General features: G+C 37.2%; 2 protein-coding genes across 2 annotated transcripts in view; one reads left to right on the forward strand and one right to left on the reverse strand.

The window, feature by feature from the left end:
* Positions 1-2415: 2415 nt before the first annotated feature.
* yipf6 (Yip1 domain family, member 6) lies at positions 2416-7514 on the reverse strand. The gene is made up of 7 exons (XM_016502767.1): positions 7436-7514; positions 6201-6329; positions 5949-6027; positions 5775-5817; positions 5571-5696; positions 4050-4207; positions 2416-3194 (listed from the first exon to the last, which is right to left on the reverse strand). The coding sequence occupies exons 1-7, from the start codon at positions 7466-7468 to the stop codon at positions 3073-3075; spliced, it is 690 nt and encodes a 229-aa protein (XP_016358253.1). The 5' UTR covers positions 7469-7514; the 3' UTR covers positions 2416-3072.
* Positions 7515-8497: 983 nt separating this feature from the next.
* The window catches only part of LOC107700916 (oligophrenin-1-like), a 36110-nt gene continuing 28608 nt past the window's right edge, over positions 8498-15999 (forward strand). Inside the window, exons 1-3 of the mRNA XM_016502768.1 lie at positions 8498-9020; positions 15542-15637; positions 15884-15945. Coding sequence (XP_016358254.1) covers positions 8867-9020; positions 15542-15637; positions 15884-15945 — 312 coding nt within the window. The 5' untranslated portion in view covers positions 8498-8866. The remainder of the gene's footprint in view (positions 9021-15541; positions 15638-15883; positions 15946-15999) is intronic.

The following is a 15999-nucleotide window of genomic DNA, read 5'->3' on the forward strand; positions in this document are numbered from 1 at the left end:
AGACCTCAGTTAGACTTCAAACAACCAGGCTTTAATCAGCTGCTGACAAATCATTAACATATTAATTATATCCCGAATTCATTAACATGAACCTCTTTTAAAGTGCCAACATAAAATGTCACGCCTCATATTAACAGATAGCTGGAAAACAGTCTTTGCTGTTGTTTTCCACATTTGTTCTTTTCCTTTCCTCTTTGTTCCATCTTCCTTTGGTTCTCTATTGACACACTTGACTAATAAAAGATTGAGGAACTTCAGCTACACACACAGCAAATGAGTCTGTCACTAATTATTAAATCCACACACAAAGCCTGATATTTATAAATTGTGCTGATGTTGCTACAAGAAGCACTTCAAGGGATATTTCACCCAAACATGAAAATTACACCATGATTTACTCACACTCAAGCCATCCTATAGGTATATATTTACATTTAGATTTAGTCCTTTAGCAGACGCTTTTATCCAACGCGACTTACAAATGAGGACAGTGGAAGCAATCAAAATCAACAAATGAGCAATATGCAAGTGCTATGACAACTCTCAGTTAGCCTAACACAGTCGACAGAGCAAGGTTTTTTTTTTTAATTATATAATAAATAAAAAGAAAACAGATAGAATAGAAAAAGAATAGAGCAAGCTAGTGTTAAAGGCCTTTTTTGCTTTTTGTTAATTGTATAATAAATAAAAGAAAACAAACAGATAGAATACAAAAAGAACAGAGAAGCTAGTGTTAGTTTTTTTTTTCAAGAATAGAATTAGAATAGAGAGTGCTAGAGTTAGAGGGTCAAATAAAGGTGGAAAGATGTTTTTAGCCGATTCTTGAAGATGGCTAAGGCCTCTGCTGCTCGGATTGAGTTGGGCAAGTCATTCCACCAGGAATATATGACTTTCTTCTTTCAGACGAATACAACCACAGTTTATATATACATATATAATAATTAATAATAATAATAATTTATGCATTTAGCAGATGCTTTTATCCAAAGCGATTTACAGTGCATTCAGGCTATACATTTTTTACCAGTATGTGTGTTCCCTGGGAATATATAAATAATACAAATAAATATATATATATATATAAATCCTGGCTCTTCCCAGCTTTATAATGGTAATGAATGGGTGTTCACTACTATTATATATTTTGAAGTCTAATAAAGTGCATCCATCCATCATAAAAAGTACTCCACACGGCTCCTGGGGGTTAATAAAGGCCTCCTGAAGTGAAGTGATGTGTTTACATATATATATATATTTATATATATATAATCTATATTTAAAACTTTACAAACAGTAATCTCTAGCTTCCACTGTCGTACGCTAGAGAAAGAGTGGTGTTCCAGCGGATGATGTAGGATGTAGGCATAGCATAAGATATGGTGAGAATATGCTAGTCTTGCACAAAAAGAAGTTTTGTTTCAAGCAAAGTAAAACCAGTCTCCTTTTGGATTATATTGAAATCCTCTGACATTTTTCTTTACAAATCCTTGTTTTGTACTTCTAAATCATAACTGCTTCTTGTCGGAGCTTACGTTATGCCTACATCCTCCGCTGGAATGGATGAACCACTCTCTTGTGAATGCACGTACGACAGTTAGTGGAAGCTAAAGATTACAGTTTATAAAGTTTTAAATATGGATATTTTTCTTATACAAATGCATTGATTCGCTTCAGAATGGCCTTTATTAACCTCCCCCTTTATTAACCTTACTCACCCTCATGTCATAACAAGTCTTTGACTTTCTTTTATTCAGTGGTACACAATATAAAACGTTTTAAAGAATTTTGGCAACCAAACCGTTTTGATGACCATTGACTTCCATTGTATGGGCAAAAAAAGCACCGAGACATTTCTCAAAACACTTTCTTTTAAGTTCCACAGCAGTGATGATGACACTGAGAAATGAGTAATAATAAAAGAAAGGCATCACAGCAGCGCAGATTAGCAAACACAACACTGTTGGATACAGACATATAAAGGTCAGAAGAAAACACTGACAATTTTCTAACACTCACACACCTTTATTTAATCGGCACACACACACCTCAATTGCACCTTATGGTTCAGGTGCTGCAATGCATTAGAAGTGAAAATTAAAGTCTTTTTTTAGACATACAAGATGGAAAGTCTAATTAGAATTACCATCACATAGAGCAGCAAAGGCAGAGAGAGAGAGAGGAGTGAAGACTGTGTGCTTGTGTTTCTCTATGTGAGGGAAACAGAGGAAGACAGGTTGCCGATGTGTCTTTAAATGAGGAGAGACTCCGTATGGAAGACTGTCTTTGTCAGACAGACAGACAGGAAGATGTGTGCAAAAGGATTGTTTAAATGCTGCAGAAACAGCACTTCCAATTCAACCTTAACATACATTTTTCATTTTCTATGTGCAAAAAAGAGAGAGCACACACAATATATGCAGTGCTTATTAAAGTCCATGTTTATTTCCTTCTGGAAAGTACTAACTTCCACCAATGAAAAACAAATGTAATGTAGCCCAAACATCATTCACTACTAACAAGAAAAAACCAAAGAAAAGAAACGTGTGTAGCAATGTGAGGAGACTGATGTGTGGCCTGATGATAGCTGAATTTTCCCAACAGAGACAATGCTCAATCAGATAAAATAACAAATACATGCACCCTCACATAGTCACATACTATGCTTGAGTAAGCACATCCACACATGAAGACACACAGATCATGATAATCCTACGCCTCCATGTTAGGGGTGTGAGTACATCTGGAACTGCTCAGAAGGGCACTAATGCTCCTCACACAACAAAACATTCATATAATGAAGACATGTAGGCTGTTGTTTAATTAGTAGCACTGAAGAATTAATGTCCTCCACTCCTTTTCTCTCCACTTATTCAACTGAATGAGGGATGGGGAGGAGTGATATCTATGCAATAATCCACTTACTGCCCTCGGATTGTCCCTTTATGAGTGTCCATCAAAGTGTTCCACCTTTTTTTAGGCTAGGCCAATCACTAGCCAGCTCCCAGACAGTCTGCTGGTTGTCTTAGCAAAGGGGAGGAGTTCATTTTCCAATTGGCGTAGGGTGTATATATGCTAATGAGAAGGCGAAAATGTCAAAATCATCCAGCCAATCACGAAGTAGAAGAGGAACACTGGATACACGACCAGGGCTTTCCTATTGGGCGGTTGGCTGTCTGCAAGAAATGCTGTGGAGGCTGTGAATGAAAGACAGGCACAGAGATATTAACCTCAGATCTCAATGAAATCCGCTAAAGACTGTGTACAAGATGTCAACTGACATCTGTGTCTACTTATTATTGGTAAATCTAGTCTAATTTTCTTCTTCAGCACTTGAATAACTTGTTTAATTGATGCTATCTCTGTAATATATTATTGAAAAAAAAACAGCTTGTAATTGATTTTTTTTTGTCTGAATTGCAGATTTGCAGGCTAGTGCAATATTTCCCATCTGCACTGCAAAATGCAGATATTTTATTATTGTTAACTAAACCTAAAACATTACAAATATAGCAACTGACTGAAGTAAATAAGCTTAAATACTAAAATTACTGAAACTAAAATAAAAATAAATTAAAACTTTATAGAAATATAAAAAACAATAAAAATGGCACATGCACATATCAAAATTACTTAAACTTAATACAATTAAAATGAAAGCTGAAAATATAAAAATGAAAGCGAATTAAAAATATTAATAAATACTATAATAGTAATATAAAATTAAAATAATACTGGCTATTCGATTAAGAATTATTGTTATTGTACTTTTATTTGTTTATTTTGCACTGTGAGCCATTCAAATGTAAGTTTTTTTTTCTCATGCCTATGAAGCTCAAATATTTTAACCAAAAAAAAAAAAAAACATTAAAAGAGTCTACACTCCCTCCTGGTGGTCACTGTATGCACTGCCTGAGGAGCTTGTTGGCCACTCAGGCTCATCTGGTGCAGACAACATACATGGATTCTAAACATTTCTGCTATGAACAGCCACAGGGCCTTTAGTATTCTGGGAATGCTGAAAACAGATAAAAAAATTGATTGATTCTTACCAAACGTTGACCAGCTGAAGGAGGCGGTGACAACTATGAGACGGACTACAAAACTGACAAGGCCTGAGCCTCCCAGGAGAACTATACGACACACTATCATGGCCACAGTCAGAGGGAGAATACAGTACCCCAACACACAAAGACTCTGGAAAAATGATCTGTATAGACAAAGAGTGAAAAAGTCAGTTAACAACATTGTATCGGTAGTGTGCTCAAACATTAATTTAACTTTATTCACTAAATTGTCTAGAAGACGCCAATGAACAAATTGCAAATTCAGAGGGTTACCATCTATTTATGTAATGTGAAATTTCTGAACGAAACATGATATTAAAAAAAAAATCTGTAGGATGTAACTTAGGCTTATAAGTAAAAATAACAGTGGCTGACACTCATACTTATCACTTGCATATTAAGTGCCACAGTTTGCTAAAAGTATCTGTTATCTTTATCTAATTAGTTTTTTTTATTTTATTTGTCTAGTTACACCCTGTCTTGAAATTTTGAACATTTATATTTGATTATAAAACGGATAGTTCCGGTCCTTGATTCTGATTGGTTGAGCCGTTTTTGAAGCTGTTGTAAATTACACTACAAACATACACCTTTGTTTACTTCTGTGTGTTGCTCGGCAACCACTTTGTTGGAACCACAACTGTTTCTGAGGAACTACATTGTTTGGTGGAAGTATACTGTTTTTATTTATATCATTACACTTTATTTGCTCTGTTTTATTCTGTGAAACCTTACTATGTATATGGAATAACCGTTTTATAAAAGCAATAAGCCCCGTGAAGTGAATTTATAACAGCTAAGAGGGTTTTGACAAAACCCCCCTTCTTGGGGCTTATTGCTTTATTTCAATTGAAATGTTCTTAAAAATTAATTGACATTTAAATTGGTAGATTATATTTAAAATATCATTTGATTTATTTATTACACTATTTAATTGATCAGATCCTAAATGAGTTGTAAAGTCAAAACTTTCAATTACTGCATCAAAAAACAGTGGCGAAATTTTGCAGCCCTATATTTTGCCCAACGTTACAATTTTTTAAATGATTTCAGATGCTAATTTTGCCTAAACAAAATGTTTTTTTTGTTTGTTTTTTTTATAACTGATGGCTTCATAAAGGCATATTTAATGGTGAAAAAAAAAAATCATGAATATCAATGTCTGGGTCTCTGATGGCTAAAAGAAACTATTATTATTATTTAATTATTATCACCCCCACTCTCTTCTCTCATTGCTCCAGTGGCATTAAATGATTGCCTGCATCTGGTTGACTAACTTTCCCAATACACTGAAATGAAGTACTCTTTCCTACCTCAAGCTATGAGACAACTTCCCACCTATAGGTAAAGCTGATAAATAACAGGCAACACACTCCTTTTTTAATATGCATGTTACCAACTAAACTGACAACATGAAAGTCATATTCAAAAAATTTAAGGTGCTCTCTTTTATGCAGGCTTCTAACAAGCAAATAAACATAAATGAATATCTGACTGTTTACTCACATAGTTCCTCCCAGAAGTTTGGAATTGAGAGTGATGATTACAGAACCGAACCAGATGATGACAAAGACTTCTGCAAACTGTGGCCTGCCATCCTCCTCACTGTCAACAGACCCACCCTGCAGCATTCTGGGATAGATGATATTATAAATATATTATATCTGCTGGAGTCATAGTGACAATAGTTCTGACAGCATTACTACTCACAAGGCCAGAGTGACACAGAGGAGGAGAGGGCCCCATAAGTCCCCTAAAAAGAGCACATACATGCTCATTAGACAGCTGATGAACATTTAGCATTTATAATAATAAGTGATAATAAATAGCCCACATGTAATCTGTGATTGATAATGTGTCATCAGTGATTGATGATGGACTCACAGTCTCTGAGCAGCGCAGAACTTTTCTTGGGGTACATCACATGGACAAACTTCTGTCCAACGGCTCTCAGATCCCTCAGCTGAGACCCACAACCAGAGCAAAAAGACAGTAAGAAACGATCCTTAAACTCCCTAGACAGAACTACTGTTAAAGGTGCACTCCATTGTTATTTTAGTATTTTATATACTATGAAATAATTTTTTTCATTTATGGCAATATTTTGAACCGACTGTAATGCAAGGTTTCACTTACAATAGTGTCTTTGACAGGCTCATCCAGGGTGGAGAAATCATTGTCAGCGTTCTGTGAGCCCACCGGCATAGATATATCTCCCTCCACTGGAATGTCCTCAGAGATGGAGATGTCAGACAAACCCGCAAACTGTGACATAAAGAATGACGGTTTAAATCATTCATGGCAAATCCGGATACCGAAAACACTTTATGTGCAGCTCACGTTCATCTACAGCAGTGATTTTTTAAAATGTGGTCCACTGGTGGTCCATCCAGAATTTAAAGTGGGCTATGAGCTGACTATTATGAAACTATGACTGACTATTTAAACAATAGCAGTAAGTACAAAACCTTAAAATAACCTAAAAACACCAATATTTAATTAAATCAATGATACTAACATTAACATAATTTGAGATTGTGTTTCTGTTTTCTTCACAATAAATGACAGTTACTACAGTACTACAGTCAGCTCAAAGAAGCAGTCAAATTGATTTCAATTAAACAAGAATAAAACAGTCAGGGAAATTACTGAATGATAAAAGTGAGACTATTTCAAGATCCAAGTTGTATACTGATGATAATTTGTACACTATTTAAAACTTTTGTTAAATTTTGTCCTGAAAACGGATACCCTTAGGCTCCTGCTGCCTGGTGTCCTTTAAAATGTGCCTTTAGATATTAGATGTTTGTCACACTCACACTTCGAGCTTTTAAATGACACACTGTATATCAGGGACGAGCTTTATTTTAAAGTAGTAACATTGATCAGCAAATGGGGAAGAAGAAAATCACAAAATCACATTTTCAGAAACATTCGTATAGGAATAGTAAGGAATTTTAAACTTTTAACAGTCAGACAGTGCGTGTCAACAGTTTCAGATTGCAGATTATGTTCCATTCTCAGTGTTTACATAGTTTGGTAACACTGTACGATAAAACGTGTACTGTCGTTTTTCATATAAAACAGCTAATCTGTCAAGTATGGACATTTGGACGATGTTTGAAAACAAAACATAACAAAACAATTAAAAACGTTCATTGTAGTAAATGTTCTCTTGAGCTGAGAAACGACCATCTGCGTTTACATGTATAACCCCAACAAAGTCTTAAAGCGTTACTGACACATTTACAAATTCTCAAGCTTCCAGTCAGGGTTGGTAACCATACAGTCAAAAACAAAAACTCGATGGAAAAGCTGACAACGTGTTTTAAAGACGTGTAAACGTTTTAAAAGCATGTTTTGTCCCTTACCAAAGGCTTGCTAGACTCCTCTACTTCCGCCATCTTCAAACGGATACGTCACGGATACGTGTGACGTCAAAAACGCCAACATGTCACTAAACGGATTATGATAATGATAATAATATATAAAATTATAATTTATATAACAATATTATAAAATAAATTATACAATTAAAATATTTAAACAAAGCTTAACTCAATTAAATTTATATATCAATTACTCTGATAGCCTCTTTGCTCTTGAATATATAAATAAAGCTCATTGTTATATTTAATTAACAACGTGTCAATTGTTACGTTTTAACACATATTTTATTAGTAGCCGAGTGGACACGTTAAAGATTTTAAGTGTCGTTATTATATAGTATGCCCTATATTTTAAATTGCTCAGAGGTTGGAAATCATATTAACAAAGCCTGTAAAGTGCTTTTAAATCTAATGATATGATGATTCAGAGGAGTATCGGTCTCTTTAAGGGTCGGAGCCAGCGTGGGTTTAGAAATTCAATGTGTGAGTAGAATGGCAACTAGCAAGAATTAGATTAAAAATTTAGGCGAGGCTTAGTGGCCCGGATGTTGGACAAGGACGTACATAATACATAATAATTCTCCTATTTTAACTATTAACTATGTATCCAATGCAATGGCTATTTAAATTTCCCATTGTCCCTGTTTCAGGAGCAACGTTTTCGTCCAGAACACTGCTGACGCGCTACTTTAGCAGCTCATCACGTGGAAAGTGTTACTTTTCCAAGCGCTGCTCAGGATGGACCAATCATATTCGTTTATGATTGCTGAAAACCACAACCAATAATTAACAATTTCATAGAAACTACAGGGGCATGTTTCCATTTGTATTCCAGGTACAAATCATTTAAAATAATAGATTTAATGATTACACGTTTCAGTCTGTAAATGTCTGCAGTAAAACAAAACGGATCCTCACATTTGAATGCAGTTCAATAGAGAATTTCGTTTTGTGAGCCCTCAAGCGCCCCCCAGAGGAAGGCAACGTGCGTCTGATTAAAATAACATTTTTAGCTATAACTAGTGACATTTTGCCGCCCAATGATGTGGGAGTACTCAGTATGTAGCCCTGCCCGCGTTTGTCAGCCCCTCCGCTCCCAAAACAAGGAAAAGTGTAGAAACACAACTACTTTCTTTGTCAGCACTTTTAAAATTTAGTTTGCTATCCAAATTGCTCGACTGAAATAACAATACCGCGTGCACACGGAAACAGTCACTACCGGAGCGCTGGATTATTTATTTTACAACTGCATATCATTCAATAGGTCAATATTGGGGAACTTTATCGAAGCCGATTAATCGAAATCAACTTGATTAATACAGCCGAGTGATCAAAAGTCACGTCTGTTGTGGTTTGTGTACTTTACTGACAACAAAAGGCCGGTTATCTTCATTGATCGGTCAGAGGGTGAGAATGGGGCATCCTCCACTAGAGTTCAGCGACTGTTACTCCGACAGTCCAGATTTCAGAGAGAGATTGAAATGCTACGAAAACGAGCTGGAGAAAACCAACAAGTTCCTAAAGGATGCCATCAAGGACGGGAACAGTGTGATCAACACGATTAAAGGTAAAATGGTGTTTTACAGCAGCCGTGGTGGTCTTCGCTGGGGGAGGTGGATGGAGGTCTCCGCCTTTGCAAACCGAGCAAGATCGGGGAATAACTGTGATTTAATGCTAGGAATATTTCCTTACATTCGTAAAGCTTTTTTTTTGCATGGGCTTTCACTTGCGAGTCCTTGCTTAGTTTTAAAGGGGATTATGAATTGTAGAGGGAGGGAGTGATCTGGCAGATGGTGAGCAGCTCTTGGAAGATCCCCCTCTCAGATGCTGGCAAGCCCTTTTAGGGGAAGGTTGATTTATTTATAGAAGGCACCTTTGATTTTCCAGATTAGTCAATGGAATTAAACTGGAAAGTTTAGAGATGGTGTGAAAGTGTCAACAAAATGATTAAAACTGGATGGAGAGCCAGTAGTCATATGAACTCAGATACTGTAACTATAAGCCCTTCTCACTATTCTACTTATCTCAAGTCAATTAAGGCACTTTGCATCCTCAGACTGGAGGAGAGAGAGACGGAGGCTGTAAAACCAGCAGTCTGCAGAGCATTCATTTCTATGGCCATACACACCACAATGGGTGTAATGTCTCTCTTCCTCCTTCCTTTTCTGTTGTTTGGCTTATTATTCTTAAGTGGTTTGAAGCAACAAAATACAAATAGAAAGTTTTCACAGTCCTGCTCTACCACCACTGTTCCCCTGAACGAGGCCGTTAACGATAGAGGAAATGTCACTGCAAACAATGCACTTTAGACAGAAGCTTCTGCCTAATGACGAGAAGCTGAACTCAGTAGAACTATATTATAGTATTTATATAGATATAAAAGTAATTATAGCTGTAGGTATCCCAGTGCACAGCTCATATGTGGTCCTTGGGGTTCAGGGAAATATCAGGGACTTTTAAAAATGTGATTTCCAGGCCTGTTCATGGAAATTAATTTGAAAAAAGCTTCTTTTTTTTTTGTTTTAAATGAAAGTAATACAATCATTAAACTAAAACAGTCTTATTAAAATGTATAAAATATTACAAAGTTATTGAATTTTTTATAATTAATACAACTTGCTATGTGTGGAGGGAGTTAAGAGAATAATACAAAAAAAAAAAATATATATATATAATGAGTATATTAAATGCATCATGTAATGTTGCAATAACTGAACGTACAGTGAAATGTAAGTTAAACAAGATGTAAATAAATAAGTAATAAAATTATTATGCCAAGCTCTAGTTGGGTAAAAATACTTTTTAATATAAAATTATCCATTAATCAGGAACAAGTGAAAAAAAAAGTAATGGAAATTAACTGGTCGAAAAGAGCAGGAACCCTGTGTCATTGTCAGATGTTTTCTTGACTTACTGGAGAGTTTTAGCTGATTGGTGTTCAGTTTTTCTGTCTGCATTTCACTGCCTACGTTTGGATAGAAGAATTGACAGCTGGTCTTCTTCAGTGATAATATGATGATTCAGCTTTAATTTATCTCCTAGAGTAAAACTTTTCAGGCTTCCTTCCCTAATTTCAAGGGAAGTCATTAACACGCTAGTTTTCTAAAAACACAGGAAGGCTGATAGCATTTTTAAGTTTTTATTTTGCCTGAGGGAGTATGCAAGCTTCTAATTTGACTAACCATAAGCCTCGCTTTATACCTCAGAGTGCAACACTCCAAAAGCAGAATGCTGAGCCATTAAGACAGATTTCCTTATGGATTTGTGCGGTGCACGAATGGCTGTAATTTGATGACTGCATCTGCTCTCGGATGCTTCCACTGTCTTGGAAGGAGTCTTCAGTGCTTCAGTATCTGAAAGAGTCACTAGAGCCCAACCTATATTTTCTCTAGGGTTTCCGCTATTTGAGGTTCTGCAGTTTCTAAAGTCATATGACCTGACTCAGAGGTTTCGATATGCTTACTTCCTGCAATTATGTACTTTTGCACTTTTTGAGGAATATCGCGTGTGCTGTGTGGATATGAAACTTAACACAGGAAGTGTAGCATTTCCTCTTCTTCAACGATGAGGAAACTCTTTGGAGATCTATTGCTGCTGTTATGACTGAACAGAGAATATCAACACCATGACAGATGTCCAGAAGGATTGAGGAAGCTTTCATATTAATCTTAAACAAATATGCTCATGTAATCCTCACCGCCACACCTCGTTCTCGTTCTGAGTGGGTCTCCGGCATGGGAGGCAGACGCACTAACAAGGAGGCTAAAGACTGCAGCCTCTAGCGTCAGTCGCTAGTGCATCTCTTGAGATCAGGGGAGTGAGGTTTACCTGCACAGCACCTACTCGCTGGCCTCCGTTACACTCACCCCCCTAACCTCACTCCCATCTGGGTCACGGCACCAATGTAACCCCTCTTCTCCCGGGTCCTTGCCGCCACACCTCGTTCTCGTTCCGAGTGGGTCTCGAACCCAGGTCTCTGGCATGGGAGGCGGACGCACTAACAAGGAGGCTAAAGACTGCAGCCACTAGCACGTGTCTCTTGAGATCAGGGGAGTGAGGTTTACCTGCACAGCACCTACTCGCTGGCCTACGCTACACTCACCAATACAGAACGTGAGCCAATTGTTGCGTCTGCTGTCATTTCAAAGGCATTAATGATTAAATAATCCCACACAACACTTTTTGGCACCACCCATTCAAACATCATCTGTTTAGTTAGTGCAATCTCATTCTGTCATCTGTTTCAACTGCACTGACTGGTTCTTCAACCAAGTCTGGCTGTCTTTTACCAGGATGTGGTTCTTGGCCTCATTTGAGGTTTAGTAGTTTATAACCTGCAATACAAACAGTGACTCGAACACATTGTCATACATTCTATCATGCTTTTCAAGAACACCTGATACATCATTTCTGGTCTAATGTTGCGAGAGTAAATAGCGCTCTTTTGAGATCCGTGTGTGTTTGTCAGAGGGATGAACAGGGCGGGTTTTGTGATCTGGTTTGGAGAGTGTAGTCCGTCATGCCAGCTCCTCATGCTTTAGACAAACACACTCTTTGTGTACTTTTCATTAGAGGGGCTATAATCGTTTAAGCCATCTCCTCTGTCACAGAGCGTGCAGGCCTAAAACACAGCCAGAGAGAAAGAGATAGAAAGATGGATGAATGGCTCACATGCCTATTGATCAGTAATAGAGGGCTGAAATCAAATAGAGTTTCTCTTTTCTGGATGTTATTTACATAATAATTTTAATTGCCACATCAAAAATTGCATAATAATTGTAACATTGTGTAACGAATCAGTCCACTGAAGGCGAGCGTAGTGAAGAACCCAAGTGCAGTTTATTTACAGTGTGATCCAAACATCCAAACAATAATCCGAGACTTGACTTGACAGGAACAGACTTGACTTGGCATGAACAGACTTGACTTGGCATGAACAGACTTGACGAGGCATGAACAGACTAGACTCACCGACAGCGGGTTACAACATCAATACACGACGAAGACTATGGGAACATGATGGCTACTTATATCAGACAATGAGGGTCACATGACAAAGACAAACCAATGGGGATCAAGGCACATGACTAAAGCAACCAATGAGAACATGACACATACACAAGGCAGAGATACATGAGGTCAAGGGAAGCATGACACTGACAGCATGAAACAATTACAAAATAAAAGACATGGAAAACATGAACCTGAAACAAAACCCAAACACCAAACCCCACATTACACACTGACAACCCATGATCTGGAGAGTTAGAGATGTGCTGAGATCCCACTTAGGGGTGGGCGATATGACCAAACTCTTATGTTGTTTGGCAATAAATAAATTAATAAAATAAAATAAATAAATAAAATTGTTATTTACTTAACCATTTACTTAATACATTAACATAATTAACATAATTTAATTTAATTCAAATTATCAATTGAATTTAAGCTGAATTTTCATCAGCCATTACTCCAGTCTTCAGTGTAACAAGATCTTTCAGAAATCATTCTAATATTCTGAATGCTGGTGCTCAAAAAATGGTTCCTAATTTTATCAATGGTAAAAATGGTCATAAAGAAATGTTGCAAAAAATGTATTTCAAATAAATACCGTTCTTTTGAACTTAAAAAATGTATAACAGTTTCCACAAAAATATTAAGCAGCAAAAGCTGTTTTCAGCATCATGTGACACTGAAGACTAGAGTAGTGGCTGTTGAAAATTCAGATTTGCCATCACAGGAAAAATTTATTTTAAAATATATTACTATAGACATTTTTTATATGAAATTATAATAATATTTTACAATATTACTGTTTTTACTGTATTTCTGATCAAATGAATGCAGCCTTTGAGACTTTTTTCAAAAATATTGACAACTCATGATCTGGAGAGTTAGAGACGTGCTGAGATCCCACTTAGGGGTGGGAGATATGACCAACATCTTGTATCATAATATGAGTAATTTTATTTCACGGTAACAATATATATCACAATATAATTTTTTTTTGATACCATAGAAATTTCATAATTCTTGTCACCAGTGTCAATATAAAAAAAAAAAAATCAAGCTCACTGAAGTCAAGTCACCTTCATTTATATAGCGCTTTTAACAATGCAGATTGTGTCAAAGCAGCTTTATAGTATCAAATAGGAAAATAGTGTGTCAATGCAAAAGGATAACAGTAAACACTCAATTTTCAGTTAAAGGCAGTTCATCATTGAATTCAGTGATGTCATCATCCAGCTCAGTTCAGTTCAAATCGTATCTGTGCAATCAATTCGATGATATCGCTGGAAATTAAGTGTCCCCAACTAAGCAAGCCAGAGGCGACAGCGGCAAGGAACCAAAACTCCATCTGTGACAGAATGGAGAAAAAACCTTGGGAGAAACCAAGCTCAGTCAGGGGACCAGTTCTCCTCTGGCCAGATGAACCAGCAGGTTGTTCCATGCTGCAGCAAAATTAGATTGTGCAGAGGGCTCATCTGGTTCCATGGTCTTGTCCCGATGGCCGTCAGAGGATCACTGGGGATCTGTCTTTGGGGCTCATCTAGTTGTCCTGTTCTCCGCTGAAATTCAGGGATGTAGAGGTCGTCTCTAGGTGCTGATCCACCATCTGGGCTTGATACGGACTGGATCTGGTGGCTACGGTGACCTCTGAATAAGAAAGAAACAGACTAATATTAGCGTAGATGCCATTCTTCTTACGATGTAACAAGTACATTGTGTATTATTGGAAGTGTTCCCGGTTCCGGTTGACCTAATTAATGAACACAAGTAAACAGTCAGCAATTAAATAAGAATAAGAAACTAATTACAAGCAACAGGTCAAAAAAACTACAGTAGAACAAATAAATAAGAAATGCTACATACATTGTATAAAGTAATCAAATGTATAAAAACGGCATATTCTTAACTGTGTAAATTAAATATACATTTCTTATAAGTTACAAAAGTGATTTAGTCAAGGGCAGTGAGAGATTTTCTCTCTTTTGTTGTTTGATTAACATGAATGACAGACATCACTTTAAGAGCTGCCCAGACCCAATATAATGTTAAACATGTTTCCTTTCACAGCAGTTCGCTTTCACTTAAGACCTAAATTATTGTGTTTACGAGGATACTTGCATGGACGGGCATTTTGACACATACAAGTGTGTGTATTTAACCGTTCAAGCCAAGGCCTATGAAGCTCCCGTGCTCTATGAGCACCGTCTTCACTTGTGCGCGCCTCTCTGACAGCACTCAGAAACAGTCTCTCAGACAGTGTGCACATATAGTGAAATGAGTTCTCTTTCTTTGTCCCAGCGATTATAATACTGTGAAATCCTTTGGATGAATGCATTTGACAGTGGTCGGTCTTGCTGTGTGTGTGTGTGTGTGTGTGTGTGTGTGTGTGTTCTGGCACTGATCCTGTGTAGTGAGTTTGAGACATAATTCCATCCTCATTGAGCCCCACAACATCTGATTTCACTTAGCAATAAAGCTGCTTTTCTTATTTCTCAGAGGTTCAGTAATTAATGGCTTCATATGTTAAGTGGCCAGCAACCAAGCAACGTGGTGAAAGGTTGTTTGCGTTCGAATTTCCTGGCCATGGTTGCCTTTCAGTTTTTTGTGAAACTGTGAGAGTTGATATAGAGAGTGTTTTATTGGGGCTGGGCTGAAGCCAGAGACAGTATAAGGTGGAAGAGAAGGACCACTTGAACACGAATGTCCTGCCTTTCAGTTAAAAGAGCCATTTGCCTTATGAATAGAGGCATTGCTTGTTTGTTTACTCTGGAACATGCATGCACTTTAGCTAGGGAGTATGATTTGAGCTATAAAAACTGCATTTAAAATACATAAATTGACAATATTTCAGTAGCCTGCCTAGAAAATAGTTACCCAGGTATGTGGACAGACCGAGTGGACTGGCTGTAAAGCTGCTAGCATGTGCGACCCTGATTGAACAGCGATATGTTCAATCAGGCAATGTTTTCCTATTGGTGTTCTTCATAAGTAGCAATTTATTCTGACCAAATAACAAAACCTACAGGGACTAATGTGGATTTTTGATTGTTTTCTTTATAATTTTGATGTTATTTCCAGAGTACTCACTCGCAGTGCAGAAGTTCTCTCAGACCCTTCAGTCATTCCAGTTTGATTTCATCGGTGACACTTTGACTGATGATGAGATGAACATTGGTGAGTCGACAGCAGGTCTAATTGGAGTAGTGCTAATTGGCCTGCCCATTTCATTCATGTGATGTATTTGCTGATTTATTACCGTAGTTACTGTATTTCACTTCTGTTCCGCTGAGTTTGTATGTGGAGTGAGTGTGTTGGACTGTGCCTGCATGTTTGTGTCAATCTCTGGCGGTTGTTTTTGTGCATGTATTTGTGTTTCATTTGTATGTGTAGTTTACGTGACCACATGTTTTGCCTACACAGCTGAGTCATTTCGAGAGTTTGCTGGTTTGCTGCAGGACGTGGAAGAGGGTCGAATGATGCTGGTTGGTGGAGCACATTTCTTCCTATACCATTATAAAACACTGTCAATCATAATC

This window comes from Sinocyclocheilus anshuiensis, unplaced genomic scaffold, assembly GCF_001515605.1.
Source record: "Sinocyclocheilus anshuiensis isolate Anshui unplaced genomic scaffold, SAMN03320099.WGS_v1.1 scaffold438, whole genome shotgun sequence".
Taxonomy (NCBI): Eukaryota; Metazoa; Chordata; class Actinopteri; order Cypriniformes; family Cyprinidae; genus Sinocyclocheilus; species Sinocyclocheilus anshuiensis.

Bases quoted from the DNA above. Each gene is read 5' to 3' on its own strand.
- yipf6 (XM_016502767.1), bottom strand. From the start codon at position 7,468: ATGGCGGAAGTAGAGGAGTCTAGCAAGCCTTTG. The intron at 6,330-7,435 runs GTAAGGGACAAA...TTTATGTCACAG, and splicing joins AGGAGTCTAGCAAGCCTTTG to TTTGCGGGTTTGTCTGACAT. The intron at 5,818-5,948 runs GTGAGTCCATCA...TGCTCTTTTTAG, and splicing joins TTCTGCGCTGCTCAGAGACT to GGGACTTATGGGGCCCTCTC.